The sequence below is a fragment of the Cottoperca gobio genome, chromosome 1 (assembly GCF_900634415.1).
Source record: "Cottoperca gobio chromosome 1, fCotGob3.1, whole genome shotgun sequence".
Classification (NCBI taxonomy): Eukaryota; Metazoa; Chordata; class Actinopteri; order Perciformes; family Bovichtidae; genus Cottoperca; species Cottoperca gobio.
This window is the reverse complement of record NC_041355.1, coordinates 23845667-23868326: the sequence shown is the minus strand read 5'-3', so window position 1 is coordinate 23868326 and position 22660 is coordinate 23845667. Positions and strand designations below refer to the sequence as shown.

The 22660-nt window shown below is 41.4% G+C and overlaps 1 protein-coding gene across 1 annotated transcript in view; it reads right to left on the bottom strand.

The window, feature by feature from the left end:
* Window positions 1–16801, bottom strand: part of sorcs3a (sortilin related VPS10 domain containing receptor 3a) — a 207764-nt gene extending 190963 nt beyond the window's left edge. Inside the window, exon 1 of the mRNA XM_029437432.1 lies at window positions 16035–16801. Coding sequence (XP_029293292.1) covers window positions 16035–16721 — 687 coding nt within the window. The 5' untranslated portion in view covers window positions 16722–16801. The remainder of the gene's footprint in view (window positions 1–16034) is intronic.
* Between the last annotated feature and the right edge of the window lie 5859 nt (window positions 16802–22660).

The following is a 22660-nucleotide window of genomic DNA, read 5'->3' as shown; positions in this document are numbered from 1 at the left end:
GCAGGAGATTACAGCCGACCCCTATCATCCCTCCCGTCACCCACACAACCATCTCGCATCAGGAGAAAAATGTAGGTCAAACATGATAAAGAACCACTTACTGCTAATCCAGTTTCTTTCCAGTGTCTCACTGCTCTCGAAAAATGTAAATCAAGAGCACAACCTATCTTCACCCACACAGTGTCTCAAGATATAGGACTTTTGCAATTTCAATATAATGACTGTAAGGTAATGTATTCGCATTTACGGGTTGACATAGACGTATAAATGTGCAACTGCAAGCGCTAGTCAACCTATGAACACTGCACAAGTTAACAACATAATGACATTTACATATCAACAGTGGACGCTTTAATAGAGTTAGTGGGAGTTAATTTTCAAAAAACATTATAAGCAACTCTGATAGCAAATATGTGCTTCTTAGTGAAAGGTACAAGGTACAAAATGAAGTGTGCCTCACTGGCCAAACCCATCCTGCATTTCTTAAAAACACGACTTCATATATGTCAATCAATGCATCAGGTAATTATGCATGCTGTGTTAATTCAAATCACTTCTGCACATTTGAGTCAGCTTGTCATGACAACCTACACAACCTTTCTTCCATACAGTCTGTGCTTATAGTGTACCATATTTCATATTGTGTGAGCTCATTGTGCTATCTTTTACGGATTCAATCTGCTACGAGAATTTCCTGGTATATAGGAAATAATCAAATGAAGTCATACTAATGCTAATATTTTGTTCTAGGGGAAAAGATATATGGCAGCAGAGCTCACACAGCCGTTTCATATCTGTGCCAGGGAGGCATGGCAGCCATCTTCTTTGGGGCTGACCGTTTTAATGCAGTACTCTAATTGATCAGCATTCATCCCTCATCCACACTGGATTTACGGAGACACAGCCCACCGCTGCCATAGGGCTGCCAGACCTAAAGAGAAATGGTCAGAGGAGCTGTGCCTTCCACCATCCACACTGGGAGGTTCCAGAAGCCGTCGCCACACACGCTGTTTACTAATCAAGATTTACGCCATTTGTTTGTATATATCAATAAATCACTTTTGAGTGCATGTGGATGACCATGAATCTAAAACAGGAGTAGATCTCTAATTGCCTCCTACAGGGCTGAAGCAAAAATATACACCACGGTTTTACCTCCCAGGGTTTAATATTAGACTACAGGGAACAAATGCTTTGTTTTTAATTGCTATGTAACCGTGGCTTCTGGGGAGATTTCATATTTAGTCAGTCTTGATAGTGAGGAGAGATCATCCCGAATGCCGGAGGCAAGGCTGAGGATTAATCAACCACGTATTCAACTTCATGTTTGATGTCAATGTTTCGGAAAAGCTAATTTCTTCTAAGTCCTTGCTGAGAAAAAAAGAGGAGTTTTCTAGATGAGGGCTAAAATGATCCAATAACTAAACTAAATGTGCATCTAAAGACAGATTAGCAAAAATAAAACGTCCTCTGACAAGGGAGACATGTCGCATCCCCTGAAGTTCAGCTAGTGCCTTAGGAAGGATGGAAGGGAATATTCTATATCTATATATATATATATATATCTATCTAATGGAAGACAAGATATCCTCTCAAGGTCACAAAGTGAGACCATGATATCTGTAGACAGAAGGACTCTTAGAGGAGAGGAGGAGGTGGAGGAGCAGAGGAGATGGTTTAAGTTCCGGTCCTTGGGGAAATCTCCATCCATCTGGGGAGTCCCTACGAGCATAGCCAATTCACATGCTCTAACAGGCCCTTCATTTGGGGAAGCATATGCCACCGTTTAGGCCTTTTGGAATCTGCTCACATGGCAGAAATTGGTTGTTATGGTGGGCATTAGCTGGTGGACTATATGGGGCATACATAATGTTATCTACAAGTGATGTACATATAACCCTGCTAAACATGCTCTCACTTCCTTTAATCTCACTTCACTGTTGGATTTTGCACTTGATAACATGGACATATGTAAGACCAATATCTGAGCACATATAATCAATGACACAAAATGCTCCTTGCTTTTTTCTATATGGGGATGGTCGACATACATTCATACAGCATTACTGAGCCAAATGTGCTTGTGTGGAACAACACTACAGGATCAGTGTTGTTGTAGTGTATGTAAAGATAGACATACCACAATATAGACACATTTTATTTAAAGTAAAAGACCTGCATTAAAATAATACCAGAATATAAGTTAAATGTGCAGCATGTTTAGCTTTCATTTTATTGATTTTATTTTAGCATTCTTTTGCCGTCATGTTTCTGGCCACCTACAACCAATATTCACTCCCTTTAAGCTTTGTTTTGGTCTACACCTACTCCTGAGGGAAGTATATGGCTCTTTGACAGCTAAATGCTTCACTTTTGTCACCAGCTAGTTGCTAAATACTGCAGCCAAGAACCACAATGTGTGGAATGTCTAACCTCAATGCTTCATGGTACCAACTTAAATATGTCTATTTAAGACACAACATTTATAATTTAAATTGTCTTCATGCTAAATGAAACAGACTTTGTATAAGTACATGCTTATAATAATCAAATTATTGTATCAAATAAATGTATTGATAACAAATCGGTACTGAATTTGGTGTCGATGTGAAACAGGTTTTGAATCTTACCTAGCCTCAGCAAGCAGCATGTAATGTTGCTGATTATAGTGGAGCCGTTTCATTTTCTTTGATACAGTTAAGGAGTGCAATCAATAACAATGCACCATATTTTATTATTTATTTTAAGGATGTATTTTTAATGTAAATCTTAATCTGCAAAGAAACTGATAACTGAAGCTGTCAAATAAATGTAATGGAGCACAAAGTACAATATTTCTCCCTGTTAAAGAAATAGAGTTACATAAAATAAAAGCACTCACGTAAAATAAAAGCTTCTTACTGTAAAATGATATTGAACCGACGAACGGTTGTTGGAGTTAGGGTTCCCTTTGGGGGTAGATTGTTCTACGGCTCTATGCCCCAAAACAAGTCCTCCCTCTTTGAATAAACATTTCCCAGGGGTCCCTGCACCCGTCCATGCTCCGTCTGCTGCTATCTGCCTGAAAAGCAGTAACATCTTAATGCTGATTATTCACACTCAGCCACTGCAGCGATAGAGCCACAATGTCAAGCTTGCAGTTTACTCTTTACAGTAGCTCTGAGTCTAACTCCATGCCACTGCAACATACCAAAGCCATGAGGGAAGGTTTCTACTATAGCGGCAGCCCCGGAGGGAGCACAGAGAAATGTGGAGTGGGCTCTTTCGATAATTTCGGTCCCAGCCCCCACCATGCGCATCAGAGCCTGAGGAGCAGATATGGTCCGAATTGTGAATCCACCCACACTGCATGTCACTCTCTATGACACAGAAACTGTGAGCATGCTATCTATGCAGACCACACATACATGTGCACACACACTTACACACAGTCTTGCAGAAAAAGTGTGGAATCGAAAACTTCACATAAACAGATGGGAGTCGATAACGGAATCAATATACCGTGGATAAGAAGAGTTATCAGTTATTCCTACAGTCCCTTCTTTCAGAGAGCTCCTGCTGTAATTATCTATAATATGGTCTCGATGTTGCATCTAAGGTTTGAGTATGAGTGGGAGCTTGGCATGTTGGCGCGTTCTTTGTCTGTCTCCTGATAGAACACTTTCCACTCGGCTGAATTACCCACTCCATGATGCAGCAGAGCAAAAAATGATGCTCCCTGGACTCCTGTGTATTCAGATTCTTTCAAATGGATTCCTTAGGCCCCTCTGCTGCAGTCCCAAGCGGCGGCAGGAATATAGCCTGCTATGGATTAAAGCTCTTTGATATCCAACTGATAAGAAAATAGAAATTACAATTATTGTGTGTATGCACATGCACAGGTGTGAAAACATTGAAAGTGAAGCAACACTGCCATTACTGCAACATGTTTGATATGCAACAAACTAGATGCTCATTTTACTAAAGCGCTTCAATGTGGACTTCCTCATTTAGTCTGTTCTGAACATGTTTGTGGATGCGTTGCTGTAATTCAGTTCATTTGAGGATATTACCATCAGTGGAAAGAATTAAATTACACATTAACTGTACAGAGAAATGAAATTGCTCTATTTCCGAGCGGAATGCCTGGAAAGATTTAATTTAGATTATTTTAAATATCCATGCACAACTAGGTTGCGGTGCTAGTGCAAACTTGTAGAATCATTTATTAAACTGTTTGACTTCTGTTGCGTGCTGACTCCCCCCCTCTATGTGTCATTGTTTGGTTTAGACCATCACCTGTCTCCCCTCCTATCAGCACTTTAATGCTCTGGATGCCCATCACTCCACACGCAGCCATGGGGGGGGGGGGGGGGGGGGGGGGGGGGGGGTTTGACCACACTTCCTATGACCTTTGAACTTGTGTTGACAACTCAGCCGCCTCAAGTTATAGGGGGGACTCATGCGTGTCGTGGTTGGCATGGCGATGACATGAGGAGGAATACACAGGAATATATTGGAAGACTTCTCCCACTTGTGTGTTGACATTCTATCCATAGAAAAATAAGAGTAATGCAAAAATATGCCAATATTGTTCGGCTATGATACATTTTACATGTGGATGGAACACATCAAAAGTTCACTTTTTATACAAAAGCCTACACGAATTCTAATCCCAATCATTGTGCACACTGAAAGCTTCCCAACAATATATCTTCAATCTATATGATGAACTCATTGCTGCAGTGAAACAAGGGAATCATTATTGTATGGGTTTGAATGTCAAATGCAACCTTCGTCACATCATCCCCCCCTCGCTTTCTCCTTTCCTGTCACTCATGTGACAGGAAGCAAAGCACAGAGATCTTAAAATAAAACAGCCTAGAGATATTCAAGTGGTGAATTTCAAGTCTGAAATCCCAACTTGTCCTGCTGTGGACTCCTTTATCTGCCTATACAGTCACCCACTGTCTAATAACACATAACAACACTGTATCTAATAACTGACTAATTCTTTTTGTCTCTGTTTCTTCTCCTCAGGAACATGATTATCTTCAGCAAATGATATAACAGTTAGTTGTCATAGATTGTAAGGTTCATCCTCTGGGAAGCCGGAATGTGCACAGAAAGGTTCAAGGAAATCTACGAGTTAGATTTCTTGTGTAAAACGTTTTGTTGATAGCGGAACTACAGGAAATGTCACAATAATTACAAATCATCCTCTGGGAGTAATGAATAACATTAATAACCAAGATATCATGACCAACATGGAACACATCAGCTGTCACACCTCTCTCTTTATTTGAAATGACACAATGAAATGATATTCCCCTCCAGACACACTGTATCTGGAGGCACAGTGCTGCAAAGATTTGGTTCTACCTAAGTTCCCTCTCCCAGCAATGGCTAAAACTAAAGCTCCTTAAATGCAGAGAAGAGGCTTCAGAAGTGAACAATCTTTACTAGCCGGATTATCTCTCTTGTAACAGCCTGCTCTACAAAAGCGCTTCTATCTGGTAAACCATGTAGCTCTTAATTCAATTAAGGCCACATAAACATTTTCATGTGTGGCAAGTGAGCTGTGAAAGGGCAGCAAGCACGCTCAGGCTGCAGCTGGGAGAGACCAGCAGGGCCTGATCTACTTCTGTGGAACAGCGGAGGGAACAGATTTGAGATGCTGCAGGAGAGGCGTTGTAATATTTAGAATGTGCAGAACTATCTCCTTTGTGACAGTCCAAGAGAGCGGCTGTGTCTTTTTACCACTCAGTGTCTGTCTGCTGCTGTCATGTTTCCATCTATCTGACTCTGTATAGCTCCCCTCTGCCCTCTGTCATCACACACAGACAGACAGACAGACAGACACAGACTAAACAACATCAATATTCATTTGAATCACTATCACAGAATCTTTGTATCTGCCAAACAGCTCTAAAGTAAGGGTAATGAATAATCAGTGGCCTCACCCTCTCGCTCTACTTCTCCCTCTGTCCTTTTGTCCTGCAGCTCATATTACACTTTATTATTCTTTAGGCTACCCACTCCCTCTAGTGATGGACACAGGCACTGCCTAAGGAGCGGCCGGCAGGCAGGCAGGCAGGCAGGCAGGCAGGCGGCAAATGTGGGACCACAGGAATGACAGGAAGAGTCAGCCTCCTTCGGTACAGGCTGAATGGCGTGCCAGGCTGCCGGTGGGAAACACAGCGGCGGATTGAAAGGAACAGTTGTTGGCGAGAACACACAAAACAGTCGCTTCCGCATAGAAATGAGCGACTGAGCGCAAGTGTTATGCTCTGTTTTCAGGAAATGTGGTGGGCTAAAGTGCTAAGAGGCAAACAAAACAAAAAGCCTACAGGAGCAGACTGTGGACAAACACACAGACACACACAGACACACACAGACACACACAGACACACTTGATTAAACTGTGAAGAAGCATGTTCATTTGTATTTAAGTGGCGCAACGTGATCATTACCTGGGCTGGGTTTCTTCAGAGCTGCATGCTACTCTGTCGGTTCCCAACAAGGCCCTAGTTTTCCTTGGCCCCCACTCCCCTCATCCATCTCACTGGTCTGGAAGATTTAGCGATGCCTTCACTGGTGACCCCACCTCTGCGAATGTTAAGAATTATACGCAGCCCTCACTTTCCATTGGCATTCCCAGCACTTACCAGTGTGATATCATCTTTGAATGATAAATGCTGTGAGCAAGAAAACAAGAAGGTCCGTTGCTTTAATAACCCATCACTTATTATATCCGATTATGAATCCACACGCTCAGAATAGAGCCCACAAAGAATCAAGCTGAATGTTTAGATACATAATGTTTAATAGCTCACTCCAGAGACATAGAACAAATGACAAGGTGAGTCAGAATTCAATTCACTGAACTGAATAGAACTCATAAAGTTGCAACAAATCATTGCTTCAATTTGAGTGGCCTCATTCAAATGTCATTATCTCTTTACACTGACATGTTTAAACTCAGACAGGGACTGGAATGAGATCTATCCCTTTCAAGATAATTGATACCGCCAGAGTCTGGGCAGACCAAACGGTGAAAATGTGCCATTATCCATAATTCATAAAATGTTATATAACTGACTTACTTTTGAAGATTACAAAATAACATTCATTGTTAAAGGGAAAGCTGGTCTGGTCAGACTACAGAGGCATTGTGGTATTAAACATGATGAATTGAAGTAAATCGGCAGCTCTGTGTTATGTTACGTCTGAAACATGTTATATAGTTGATTGCCGAATAATTAAATGACCACTTTGTGTGTTCACTGGTGTTTCCAGGTGTCTCCAGAATAAATATGATCTCACCGATGTTGGCATGTTACGTTTTCTGTTGTGATTCTGCTCATCTCCTGGATGAAAAGGTCAAGCCGAAGCTAAAACTGCTGGTATCATATTGTGTCAGCTCGAGGATAATGTGCGATAATTAAAAGGGCTTTGGCATATGGCAACTATCGCTAACATGCTGTGTGAGTCAATGGGAGCCATTTGTGCCTTGTGGGGGGAAAAAAAAAAAAAAAAAAATTGTTGAGCGGAATGCGCCAGGAAGCAAAATGTAATATCCAGTGTTGGGTTAGGTTAGCAAACAGCAACGAGGTATTGCAGCCACCACCACCTGATGCCTATGTGTTAACAAACAATTATATACTAACGTGTCCAGTGAACGCAACAGTAGCATTTATTTGGAGTGATGTTTTCTGGCAATCTGGCGGAATATAAGTCTCATATTCACTTTACTTTTACTTCCATTTTGATTTCTATCAAAAAATGTCTGTCGCCAGCCAAATGTAATATTTCTGCTCAGAAGCTAGATGCTATCTTTGTTAGCTAAAATGGCTGCCGACGGGAAATGATGAGTGTAGTTAGAGGGAACCAAACCGTAAAAGTGTTAATCATAGCAATACGTTAAAAGACACTAAACAAATGGTGAACAGAGTTGGGTGTCTCTAATGTATCGTGGTATGAGTCCGACAACTGACCCCTGTCACATTATAGTGATTTGAATAATTGATAATGAAAAGAAATAGTGATAAATGCAAGTTTGACATTTTCTTTAACATTAAGAAAACACAGCACCTAAAAAAGTCTCACTGTGGCTGAAGTAGTACCTGGCTTATTTTCACTGGACCCTGAAGGCATATGACATACCAGGAATAATACTGAGCACCATTGATTGTAAAGGCCCACTATCAGTCTCTGTATGACAGGACTGGGGCAGCTCTGTGGCTCCCTTCACTGAGAGTTATTGGGATTTGGATGGTTTAAACTTCTTCTTTGGGGCGAGAAATACAGTAGGTGGCGCCAGGTTTGGGATGACTAAATGTACTTTTGATCAACAAATGACACAGCAGTATAAGTGAATATTCAAGTGGCTTCATTACAACTACTACAAAAAAGGTGATAAAGTGTTACATTAAAAAAAGAACAAGCCTATTATGTGCTGCTCTCAGCACGACGAGCCACGCTGCAGAAAATCACTGTGCTGTTGACGCAGGCAAAAAGAGGCTCACAAGCTGGAGCACGTAAAAAGTGTCAGACTCAGGGTATTTATTTAGTTACACGCCTGTTACCACTCATTACTCAACATTATTGCTTGTGTTCAGTACAACCTCAACTCAAGACGCTGTGAATAAAAGGCAGGAACAAACAGAGGAAGAGGGAAAATGAGCGATGAGGGTCAAAGTGGGGCCGCTTGGGGAAGACTTTATTACAGCAGCAAGAAAAAGACGTATTATTTAGCTGTTGAGGTTAATGTAAAGTAGAGGAGACATCTTCTTTTATTCATTATGGGTTTTCACTTTATGATTATATCCATGTGCAGCGTTTCTTTGCTACAGTGTTGTGTTTCTAATTGTATTTAGTTGCTGCAAACAAATGAACCACAGAGGAAATGAGTAAAGAGGAAACTTTTTGAAGTGAAGCTCTAATGACAACTCTTAATTCATTGTGCTTCATTAAGTTTTGTATGCGTTAGTGCCAGCTGAGATACAATAGCAGCGACGCACATACCACATATGGTACGTGTTTCTGCTCACACACGTGATACTGTGTAGTATGATAGTGTGGATACTGTACGCGCATCTTCTCTAGCACACAAACACGCACGTTTACACGTCTCAGCCATTGATCACCACAGGCGTGATGCAACTGCAGTCTGGAATCCAGAATTGCAGCAAACAGGAGCACGTGGATGAATTCAATCGCCTCTCATCTCTCTGCTGAAAACAGACAGACGCTGACTAACAACAGAAACGACCACCTCATTCAGCCGTACTACGCAAACCTAATTACAGGTGGCAAAAGTTTCTTGTCATTCAGATGCTGGCGCCAACTCTCAAAGATCCTTGAAAGCAATTATTATCTGAAACAACATGTCAAAAACCACTTGGCTGATATTTAGACTGCAACCAAAGAAATATAAACTGCTGTAATGCAATGAAACAGTGATGTAATAAATACTGTTTTTGTTCAGCTAAATTCTATTTTAGACAAAACAATGACTTTCTTGAAACGTTGTGTTATTAAGGACTTCTTGTCCATCTTGGTTTGAAGCAAGTTCGATGTAGCTTTTGATAAAGAGACAACGTCGTGATAATGGGAATTGCTAAAACACAGTATAAAAGTAGCAAAAGCACAGAAGGGTCTTACGCATCAATATCAGTTAAACAGCAAAATGTCTCTCTCATCCAAAACTGGCATTTTAAATAAGGCTGTTAGTACTTTGCATTTCATCATCCACATGTTTCTACAGTATATAGCCTACTGTTATAATGGGGCCTTAATGGAAATGAAATGCCACAGGCTGGCAGTATTAGTGTTACCTCTAATAAGTGAGTAACTAAAGGGATCATTAGCGATAGCTTTACCTCGGCCTATCTTACTCCGTACAGTATTTTCCTCAGCAGGATTATGTGAGAGCGCTGTACTTTTGGTTCCAGTGGAGGATCCACCATCACAGAAAACACCTATATAAAAGCAAGAGGATTAATTATTCATTGATATCCATGACTACTCACACTCTCCTTTATAAGGCAGGCTTATATTAGTACCGTACCTGTCAGGAAATTCAAAGAACTCTTATAGGTCATTAGAATTTTAAAAGCAGCTCAGCATGGAGGATGAGTAAATAAGAGACAATTACTGCGTTTGATAGGAATGTAGTGCGGTTCCCATTCAAAGGAAGTAAGCGCAAACCTTGGGGGGAAGGAAAGTGACTTATTGCTGGTTGTGGGATGATTTATTTAAAGAGCACTTTTCAAGCGCAGTTCCACGACGATACTATGGACAGTCAGGAGTTCAGTCACGTACGGCGCCTGCTGGAGTGTTTTGTGCAGCTAGCAGGAAAGTGAAATCCAAAATCCTGAGCATCTCGCTCTCGCCGCCATCAATCAGAGATGCTCACACAATCTATTTGGTAATGGGGGGATGTTTAAGCAGGTTATTACCATTAAAATCCAAATAGAAATAAAGAAGCAGACCTGATTGTAAAGTTAATGCAGCGTGGACCCATTTTACAGCCACTTTCAATCTCTCATAGATAAACCAGTAGATCACTTTAATTAGACAATGTGTTAATTGACTGCTGGTCCTGCGGTGTTATGTGTCAACATTAGTCTCCATCAGTGACAACCTCCTCCAGGCACAACACCATTCACTCCCACCGAGAGTGAGACGTGATACTGAGAATGATTGAGTGCGTGTGTATGTGCATGCGTGCAACTTCGTGTCTCCCTGTTTGCATGCGGACAAGTATGTCTCTGGGTGGCGTCGTTTTTATGTGTATGAGTGCATGGGAGGGACAGTGCCTGCTGAAGGAGGGCAGAGAGGAAGAGAATGAGAAAACGTGAATAGAGGGCAGAGAGAGAAACACAGCGTGCAGTCTTTCGCTTCACTGTGGTCTGACATTATTACGTGCTCATCGCCTGGCCGCTCTGCCCGGCTTTTCCATGTTTGGGAAATGGCAAGGGACATCAGGATTACAAGGTATCGCACTTGGCTCAGAATAAATGTGGATAAGGTCAAGATGCACTGTGCCTCTGGGATTTGGAAGTTTCAAACTGAAAGCTCGATATTCCATAAATCAATCTATAGGTGTTCAAACTGTAGGGAGCAAGAAGAAGATATGGCGCCTTATAGGTGGTCCCCTGCATTATGTGGGTACCCTAGATGGGGAAAATGGCTTTTAATAGAAAAGAAATTAAACTAAATTGAATCTGACACTTGGGTGTACCAATGTAATTAACACACATATACTTAGACACACACACACACACACACACACACACACACTTTTCTCCTCCTCACACTCATTGATAATGTCAGCACCCTTGCACTGGCAGACAGGATCAGTGGCCAAGCGTATGATTATACTCAACTCTCTGAAGTCGTACCGGGGTGGCTTCCATCAGCGCCTTAGCCACCGTAGCAATCAAACAGGAAACATAATGAGGCCATTAGGTTTGGTGAACGCAGCCTTAAAGCCTCTTGTCCAGCCGGCTGGCTCTCTGCTTTGCACATGCTCATATCGTCAAAGCTTTTAGCAGCTTGATGTGATCCAAGATCTGCTAGTGCTGCAGCAGCAGGTGCAATGCATCCTGATTGGATGGCTTTCTGAATGGCTTCCTTAATGTGGCGGCGTCTCTGTGCCGAGCGCTGAGGAGAGTTTTAACATTATGTGACACTTTTAAGTGCATCCGGTGACCTTTAACAGGAGTTATTAATCGCAATCTCAAATGTTGCTGACCTAGTTAACTTCAAGCAAAAAAGAGATGGAGTTTTGTGTATACATAAGGGGAAGATGTGTTTGATAGCTTTAGGTGTAATTATGATGTTATGTGTTTGTATTTTGTTGTATTTTTCTGATTACTTTTCAAAATGATGTGGTTAGCTGTACTGCTTCCCACGCAAAATCTTTGTGAGCAAAAGGTTTGTGTTATTCTGCAAGGCCAACATCTGCACTACCCGTTGAGGTAAGTATGACCTACCATACATTATGTGACTCATCCTTCATATGGAACTTGAAAGCTTAGGCATAAAGCATAGGCATTGAGGGACATAACATGCTTTTAAAACCACAGTGCATGATATCTGGAGGCCTCAGCCCGAGCCCGACTATTTGGGAACGGCAGCTCTCAAGGCCAGTCAACACGGATTCTCCATTTATATTGTGACACATGGTTTCTTGCCACAACATCATACTTCAAATGCAAAAAAAACAAGGGACCCCAAGCAAATGTGTAGACAATAATTAAAGGGAGGAGAGATCGAGGGATGAGGGAGAAAAGGCCCCGCTAGAAGGGTTACATTATTTATGATATTTCATTCCCCCCACCCTCTTTCTTCCTCCATAGCAGCCACCAGGGTAGCGGGAGAGGCAAGAAAATAATCAACTTTATAATGTATTACCATCAGTAATTTAGAGTGAGGGGTGAGATGGGCTGATGGAAAGTGAGTGGGAACAAGACCTGCTCCTACATCCTAAATCATGTCCCCGAGCTGCAGAGACCATCGCTGGAAATGTTGGAAGTCCTTGTTGATGAGTCTCTGGGCTCTTTCTACACTATAGATGGTGCATGTACCGACCATGACATGCATGTGAGGTTGACAAAGTACTCCACAACATAATTTTTGCAGGATGTCAGATTTTCGAAAAGACATCCTTCAAACATTATTAAATATTGCATTTGCCTGTTTTTCAGATTTACACATGCCTGGACATATGGGCATTTTTGCTGCATGACATTTTTTACTTCAAATACTGCCATTGAGAGTCTGCATGTGTTCCTCCACATCTCAAGAGGGATTTGGGAATTTCAAACACACACAGGTCTATTGATAACCTGCCAGATATGAGTGACCTGCGTGAGTTCTCATGACTATAAAAGACCACTCAAGTCGAGCTCATACTCGCACCTTCTTCATTTTCCTAACAGCCTCCCCCCCTTCCTCCTCCAATGGATGGAGAACTCCAAAGAGAGCGGCATGTGCCACTTTACATGAACAAAACATCAAGGAGTGAAACTGTGGCGTTGACCAGCTAAAAAGCTGACGCCCTGTTCTGAACTATCGACAAAATGTGCCGCTATATATGGTTTCCTAAAGGAACATTAATTATAGATACTGTTGGGAGGAAATCTCAAGGATCCCTTAGAAGAGATGAATGTTTCAAGATCACACTAAAAGAGGCACTGCTAGTGCTATCCATTTTGTATTCAAGCTGTCAGTCACCGAGCCATTATGCTCATGACTGCGGAGGGTGGGGGGATTACACATCCGCAAAGATTCTTCAGAAAAGAACTTGTCACTTTGCTGTAGGGATACTTCATTGGAATGATGCCTACGAATATAATAAATGACAGTTAGTCTCAACATTGCTACCTCTACAATCTCACTTAATATCTAAGGTTAAGTCTTCGACAAAACCCGCGTAAGCTCGACGCAGAGACATGAAGACACATACAAAGACAGACAAAGAGAAAGAGAGGCAGGGCAGCGGGGCAGAGACAGCTAGTTGGACAGGTACAGAGAGACAGTGAGAGTGCATTAGCCTTGTGTACACGCCTCAAAGGACACACCATTCCCCCCTGGGGAACCCACAGCGTCAAGTCCTCCCAGAGGTAGTCACAGTACAAGACACGGCCGACCAATCTAGCTGAAATAAGACTGAGAGAAAGTCTCTGGACCAAAGAGGTTGAATCTATGGCCGATTTTGGGGCAGTCAACCAAACAGTGAACCAGTCAGCCAGCTGAGATTAATTTACATATATATTCTAGGCATTTAGTCCAGACTAATTAAGCAGTTGAGCAAATAGGGGTTTGGTATCTTGGCTAAAGGTCAGTAGAGTTGGGCACATGCCTGCCACACAACCAATGAGTATGTCAGTCACTCAAAATTGGCCATTTTGTACCAAGATTTAGTTCCAAACTAAAAAACAAAAAACTTTGTTTGTTAGTGCCAGGTTCAGGCAACTAAAACATATTAGCTAAGGATAGGGATGGCTAAAGATTGTGTTCATGATGAAAATAAACCAATGTTGACACAGCCTCTGGTGTCATAGTCAGACGATGGAGGCCATTAAACAAATAACGACTTGATTTTGGTTAGGGACAGAATGTTGTCAAGGTTAAAAGACATCAAGACTGACTGCTGATAGAAAACAGTGGTGTCCACTGTTATTGTATGTGCACACCCAACCTAACCATAAGTTATTTAAAAGTTATTATATAATGATTCCTTTTGGGCATTTTGGTCTGCGGTATTTTTCTTTAATGTGATAGGTCTGAACCACAAGACCAACAGGATGCCTCAGGTGGTTTGAAGTGTCTAACCAAACAACCAGCATTGTCATTGTTCTGCTGAGTCTCTGTCGTAAAGTTAGATGAAAAATGAAGGAGCCTGCAAAGCGAACAATGGTTGGTGAATAGAGAGTCTCAACCAAACTGGTCATCCATCCAACCAGCTAGTCATTCCATTAGCAAACCACTCACTCATACTCTAACTTAACTACTGCTGCAGTTAAGTTAGATGACTGCAAGCTCAATCTCCCTGTACTACCACTCCATTCATCACCAGAACAAGCACCAACGGCCGATGAAGATTAAGTAGCAGATCTCCTCTCTTGAGGATGCTCTCGAGGCCAGGCCTGATTTCCCCTTATTTTGCCACGAAAGAAGAAAAGACTTTGAAATAAAGACCTCAGTCTTCGAGATAATTATTAAAGATTCAAAGCTGAGGGGCAGCGGCACAAAATAACCTCCTCACCCTCACTATCCAGCGCACACTCATGCAGTCACACATACACGAATATGTGCACACACAAACATGTTCTCACAGCGCCTCAGTCTTCACTGCAGGATAAAAAACAAGTTCATGCACCGTGTCATAATCAGCTCAGACAAGACTGAATATGTGGGATTTTTTTTCAGATGGAATAAAGCGAGAGGAAGAGCCACAACAACAAATTAGGCTTGTGAAACCACAAAGAAGAGCCCATCGGCTCCCTGTGAGCTTACATGGTTGTGTAAATGACTTTGATTCATTTTGTCTCATTATTCTCTTCCTATGAGGGCCCTATTGTGTAAGAGGGGCAGGATTTTCATCCAGTTCGTATGCAGAATGGGCTTGAATGTGATCAGTGTCATTTTAGAGACAAGCAAGTGGTGCTATTTACTGCTGCGGTGAAGCTTTACACGTGTAATGGCAGCGGGTTGCCCCTGTCTTTGACCTGAACAGTAATATTGTGAAACACAAAAGACTACATGTTGTCCTTCTGCAAGGGAACCAGTTAAGACTCCAATTTTGATCATATACATTTTCTCAAATTCTTAAATTGAGCAGAAATCGGGCAAATTATTATTCTGAAATCGTAAAAACATAAACATAAAAAAGGGTCCTAAACCATCCATAAATAAAGCTGAATTAATTTGTAGGTATAGTACAGAGTAGAAATGCATGATCTAAAGAATTTAAGGGTTTATCGGAGATTGTGCAATAATGTATGACTCCCTCCTTCCCCAATCAATTAGTTTGGATGAAAAACCTCACATCATTAGGGAGGAATGAATCATGCATTAGCATATCTCGAATTCGGTGCAAATAAATCATAAATATTTTTCCACTAAGACTATAAATCATAACAAACTAAATATTATACTCATAATGCACAACTTTTTAGACCATGCACAGATAGAGACACATTGTTTGGATAATAAGACTAAACAGCAGAAGAAAGGCCAGAACAGAAAAGGGTTTCGTGCGTAATTGCTGGAAAAGTCAAAGGTCGCGATCGAATACAATTCACAGTCGCTGCACAATTCTGGCATTTAGGGAACAGTGTGCGTCGGTGCGCATCTGTAGCTTCCAGTGCACCTGTTAACAGTGAACCACAACTCAGCGGCACGATAGTGCACAAAGTCTCCGCTCTGTGCGTCACGGAGTTTGTTCAGCCAGCTGCTTAAAATATCCCACTCTTCATGTGGAATGTGGATGCATGAAAAGCAACAGAACATGCAGAGACCAAAAAATCACGGTTACTTACGCTGCTGTTTTGCCCTGACCAGTACACCACCGCGTGGTTATGCGCAGAGTCCCCTGTCAGAGAAAAAGTGCTGCTGGTGATCTTGGGATCATCCTGCCGGTTATTCCCTCTCCCTTCATCCCTGTTCCATCTGAAGTCGGACTTGCCCTGCTTATGTCCGTCAAACAATGAGCCCCGATCCTCCGTAGCGCCCGCATCCATGCCAGTCCGGCCGGTCCGCACGTTCTCGCTGAACTCGGCAAACTCAGGACCGCTTCTCTTCGCTCTCCGGAGCGCAACATCCTCATCCTTCTCGGGATCCCTTGCCTTATCACTGCCGCTGTGACTTTCTTCACTGGCCCCTGGTGCATCTTCCTTTTTACTAACTCCGTGCAAACTGGCACCTTGATGGAACTGGGGGACATTCTCGACAGAGACGCCTGTCTCAAGCTCGTTGTCCACTCCAGTATTTTGGTCGGTAACCCCGAGTTCCCTGAACTCCACTCGGATGTGTTTTATGGTGTCCGGCTCCATTGTCGGGTCAGTGTGCATCCCCAGCTGTAATTCCTCCAGGTGAAGTTGAACTGGCAACGTGCAAGATGCACAAGTAATCTCCGCCTTGGCATTTTGTAGGGTATGAGCAGCTATCATCACCCAGAAACCCAGAGATAAGTGCAAGCCTGGGCAGAAGCCAGCCCAAGTCTCCATCGCTGACAGAGATCCGGGGGATGAAGGACCGTTGGAGACCTTTTCCGACACCTTAACTCCCTTCTCTCAGGTCGATATAAAATAACTGACGCCTCGATTGTCCGTCTGGTTGTTTGGGGGGGGAGAAAAGTCCTCTTCAACGAAACTGTTCACGTCCAAGGATCTTTGGTCGGGAAAGCCACCACACAGGAGGGAGGAGCTGTATCGCAGCCAGCTGCCGAGTGTGCGCCCGGAAGAGACAGTTAGACAGAGCGAGAAAGAGAGAGAGAGAGAGAGAGAGAGAGAGAGAGAGAGAGAGAGAGAGCTGTCCGTGGTGCTGAGTCTTCCACTATTCTTGAGGTAGTTTAAAGCTTAACAGCGCAAAGTACACTGTATATGACTCATATCAAACATGTTATAGTTGCCAGTATTAGTAGTATCACGCTGGATTGACGCAATTGAAATGACTTAATAATATATATATATATATATATATATATATATATATATATATATATATATAATATAAAATATATAACATATAATATATACATAATAATTATATATATATATATATATATATATATATATATATATATATATATATATATATATTATATATTTATATGTATAAATATAATTATATATTTGACGCAGCGGGATCCACTTTTTGAGGTATTCTACATTGTTGACTTACATTCAAACACAAGAAAACTAGCTAAGCTACCCTGTAGTATAGTATAAATATGCTTACTTTCAAAGACACGTGGTAGACCGCAGTGCCACCTGCCATGTACTTTAACGGAATACAATAACACAGAACATCGAGAACACGAGATCTCAAAATGTGCTCAAATACATATATTATATATCTGTTAACAATAAAATAATAATAATAATAATAATAATAATAATCAAAACAATAATAATAATAATTGTGTCAATGTTGAAGTCGCAAAATGTCCTGAATTAGCTGACACACAGCCCCCCAGACATCTATTATATGTGTCGTTTTTGTCATTGTAGCATGTCTCCACGCAGCATAGCAACCTTCTCCCTCTCTCACCAAACTCAACATAAGAAGCAGGAGCAGCTCCTTCGCTGTAACAACACTCAGTCAGTCTGATGGTATGAGTAAAAAAATAAAACGGCGCTGGCGCACGTGGAGTCCCGGGGAGGGTGGGAGGTTGGGGGGGAGAACACTCACTGATGGATTGGGCGGAATTGGCATGGAGTTGCACCACTCCCCGAGGGAATAAGCAGCGCCGTGAGGCATATGAGAGAGGCAGAGAGGGGATGCTGGTATACGGTGCTGCCGCGCTCTTGGCGTCAAGGACTTAGAGTGCGGATGGCATAGAGATATAAAAGCAGGAAGCGTGTACACCTCTGTGTGTGTGTGTGTGTGTGTGTGTGTGTGTGTTGTGGGTGTGTGAGATTAAGACAGAGAGAGTGAGAGTGTGTGTGTGTATGTATAAATGAGTGGCTATGCTTAAGTGCAGCAGGGTTATTCATTAGTGATGCAGCATGTTGTGCCCTTGTCTATCAACTTGACTGCCCACAAATTGCCCATCAGGGTACACTCAGGGGCCTGTGTCTCAATTTCAACAAATGTCCAATCATAGTGTGAAAAGATTAAATTAGATTAGAAAACTTTATTGTCCATTACATGGAATAGAAGGGAATAGAAATTGTTATTCAGCATTCTGTTAACACAGTTTAAAAAAAGACAATAATAATACATCAAATACAGTAAGGGGCAGCTAAAATACATACAATTACATTTTCAACAGCGGCAGTGCTCATGGACTGTGTGTGTGTGTGTGTGTGTGTGCGTGTGCGTGTGCGTGTGCGTGTGTGTGAGAGAGAGAGAGAGAGAGAGAGAGAGAGAGAGAGAGAGAGAGAGAGTGGGAGAAGGGAGTTATTTAAATATGTTTTTGTTTAGTATGGCCACAGCAGATGGTACATATAACTTATTGTACACATTTGTTGTGGCCAGCAGGACCTTCAGATGGAACGATGAATGAAGCAGGTGGGTCTGGTCATTTTATACCAGGGATGCCTTTTTGGTTATGGCCTGGATGTACAGGTTCTGGAGTTACAATTGTTTGTGTCCAATGACCTTTCTGGCCTGGTTAATCACCTGGGTCTGCTTGTTCCTGTGTATAACTGAGACAATGCTAAAGTGGGAACACTCTCAGCGAGGGACTTGTAGACCAGTGAGAGGGTGTGTTTGTTGGCATTGAATCTCCTCCGTTTCTTGAGGAGAGAGAGACGCTTTTTGGTAAATGAAGTCTTCCAACTCCAGCTCCTTGTGTAAAATCTCAGTTAGGACAGCGTTAGTATATTCCACAAAGCAGTTTGTACATTTCAAAGTCTGGGAGTGTAGAGGGAATCAGCTGTCTTTGCAGAACCTTATTTACAGTGGATAACATCTCTATTTTTTAAAATAACATTGTATGAAATGAAAATTATGAAAACAAATTGACAATGTGAAAAGATGCCTGATGAACATATCAATGCTTTGTTGGGACGTTCAGCTCATTGATTAGCTGTTCAGTTGCAGCTTTATTCTTCTGGTTGACTCCCACTGCTCTCACAGTATTGTGCTCAGCAGCAATGCACACTACTAACAACCAAACAGCAGACAGACAGTTAGCAACTATCTGGTTAACATAGTGAAGAATTCAGCAGCTAAAGAAACTGATGTTTATACTTTCACCAGGTGGACATTAACATGAGTCCAAATGATTGATGATGTTGCTCCATCGCTGCTGGATGTTTTGATTTGTTTGTGTAAAAACGTAAAAGGTGATGATATGTCAATGTTAAGACCCACACTACCCCATGTAGTAAACACACTCAGTTAATGCTATAAGGGGAATACAGGTGGGATAGTTTCATGAATTACCCACAAGGCCTGGGAGTCAGGTTGCAAGATAAATTTGAAGTATAATCGAGGCCTAAAGAGTGCTGGTGGTAGGCAGATTGTGTCACCTTCCAACAGAGCTAGGCTACCGGGTCTCTCGTCACGCAAGAAAAACTCTATACAACTCAGATCAACACAGAGACATGGACTGTGGACTGAATTATTTCAGAGATAGACATATAATGAGATTTTAATGAAAGTGAATGAAAGTTCTCATCTCTTGTGATGATGCCATTCATCAATTACTGTAGTTTACTAATGGAGTGGAAATTACTAATCCCTTTTAACGATAAATCAGATGGAATTTTTCAAATCAATCCAAAGAAGATGTATTTTGTAGGTTGGAGAAGCACTGCACCAAAAAGGAACTAGAACATTTTATTTCTCAAATATTCCACACACACACACACACACACACACACACACACACACACACTCACACTCACACACACACACACACACACACACACACACACACACTCACACACACACACACACACATGCACACACACACACACACACACACACACACACACACACACACACACACACACACACATGCACACACACACACACACACACAGACACGCACACACACACACACACATAGACACACACACACACACACACACACACACACACACACACACACACATCTCACAGATATATGGAGCAGCTTTTTCACATTATATTTACTGTAACATACAAAAACATATTTTTCATATCAAGCTGTGGATATCATATGTTCCAATGCCATTAAATGATGTAAGGGTATTCTATTTATTGAAGATGAAGCTGAAAAATACTAATCAGGAGATCCTAGACTACAATTCTGTTAAGAAGAAAACTCTCAAAGTCCCTTTCCTGTGGTGAACTAACCAAATCATATCTAATTTATTCTTGAATAAAAGATTCACCGTCAATTTTATATCTGAGTATGAAGGTCTGAAAGTATGAAGGTTTCAAAACCTTTTTCAAACTGCCAACATTATTCTAATAAAACATTCTGAACCATGTACTCACTTACCCACCAAGTGTTAGTAACTTTACCCAGGTTGCTAAAATCCAACAAGCAAACCAAAATATTGACACAGGACCTTGTAGTCTTTATTGGGAGTAAGGAAGCTGGGGTGGGACACATGTTGAGTAATAAACATACCACATGGTATGGTACTATTGTCATGCTGATTCGAACTTGAGACATGGGTGGACTGAAAATTACAACTGGAAATCAGAAGATGTTGAAATAAATAAATAAATATATATATATATATATATATATATATATATATATATATATATATATATATACAGCACTAATTGTAGATCATCAGAAGCTGGTCACACATACTGAATCAATACAGACAGGACACACAGTAAATACTCCAAAGCCTTGGGAATCAAGCACTGTCAGAAAACATGTGACATTTGGATGAGGCTCTTGTGGCTTTCCTGGAACATCAAGCTGAAAGGTCAGGCTATGATAGAGAGTCCTTGGACACTGTAATTGACCTTTTCCTTTGATAGTAGGGCATGGATTGACACATGTCTCTATAGGGGCCCCGCTTGATTTACTGCTGTACAAATATAATGAGTTATGTTGCTAAGCACTATAAGTATTTAGCTTACAGGACAGAGTTCAGCAATGGTGAACCACAGTAGCTTTGTTCTTATGTTGTGGTGGATGGCGAGCAAACAATTAAAAACAAAATATGCAATGACATGACTGTTGCTGTGACTTGCCTGTACGGAAGCCCTGAGGGGCAAGTGAGACTTTTTTTCTGGTGATCCCTTTTCTAAGTCTGTCCTAAATTGTTTCCTCTCCTTTGTTTTAGACTTAAAAAAGGGTAATCTTTCCAAGTTCTTTTTTTTGTGTGTCATCTGTGAGGCTGAAGAGCCACAATAGGCTGACGTGTGCCACTATCCCATAATTAATTATGCTTCTCACTTGGGTAGGTAACATTAGACAAGCCGACAAGAGTAAGATAATTTTTTCAACTGATACAATCAAAAAGTGCGATGTTGCAAACATCCAAAGAAAGTAGCTAGCAACATTAGCTCCAAAAATCACTAAATCTAGCGAGAAAGTTGCTTAGACAGCCTCTTCAGGCCTCCCTTCAAAGTCACTCCCCCAAAATAAGAGAGCAGCTTGTTGAAGTGCAATGAGTGCACAGGCAGAGTGCAGGCAGGTAGGTAAACATGCAGGCCGTCCAACAACTTCATTTGGACCGAATGAAAGGATTGGACGCGTTTAATACATTCCTGCGACAACCACAGGTACAAGTTTTTTTTCCTTTTTTTGGCAAAGCATTTGATTTATTGATTACGGTCGGGAAGAGAATTTCAAGAAATAGAAGAAATATGTTTATAAATGCCATGATATAACATTATTGCTGATTGGAGTAGAGATATTTAAATGAATCAGTCTTTCTCTATACCTTAATTAAATAATGAATTAAAACTCACCTGGGAAGAAAACAAGAATGCTTTTAGTCCTATTTAGCACATGTGACAGTGGTGCATTCAGCCTCTTGTGGCCAAAATAAGTATAACAACAACAAACCCTAAAATAATGACAAATAAATTGTCTTCCGTACAGTGATACAGTTGGCTGGTGTAGTTTGTAGTTAATTACATCACAGTGACTTCTATTCTCACATGGGCCTCATTCACCAACCGTTCAATAAACCTCTTCTTAAAACCCACTTGAGCAGTTTTCACGAAGATTAAAAGCTGCTCATCAACCATTTGCACCAAATGCATGTCAGTATCACTCCACTCTGGCACTGAGTAATAGTGGTCTGAAAATACTGAATTTGAAGAAAATAAACTCCGCCTGAATTTGTCTTTTGAAAAAGTTGCCTGAAGATGTCTATAGCTGGTAGGTAAGAGCTGGAAAACACAATAGGAACATAGCATCAAGTATTATCAAGTTCAGGTTCAAATTTCAGAATAAAAACACAAAAACACAACATATTAGACAGGTTTTTCTAAGAGTAACACCAAACTGTGCAATTTGGAGATATTATAATAT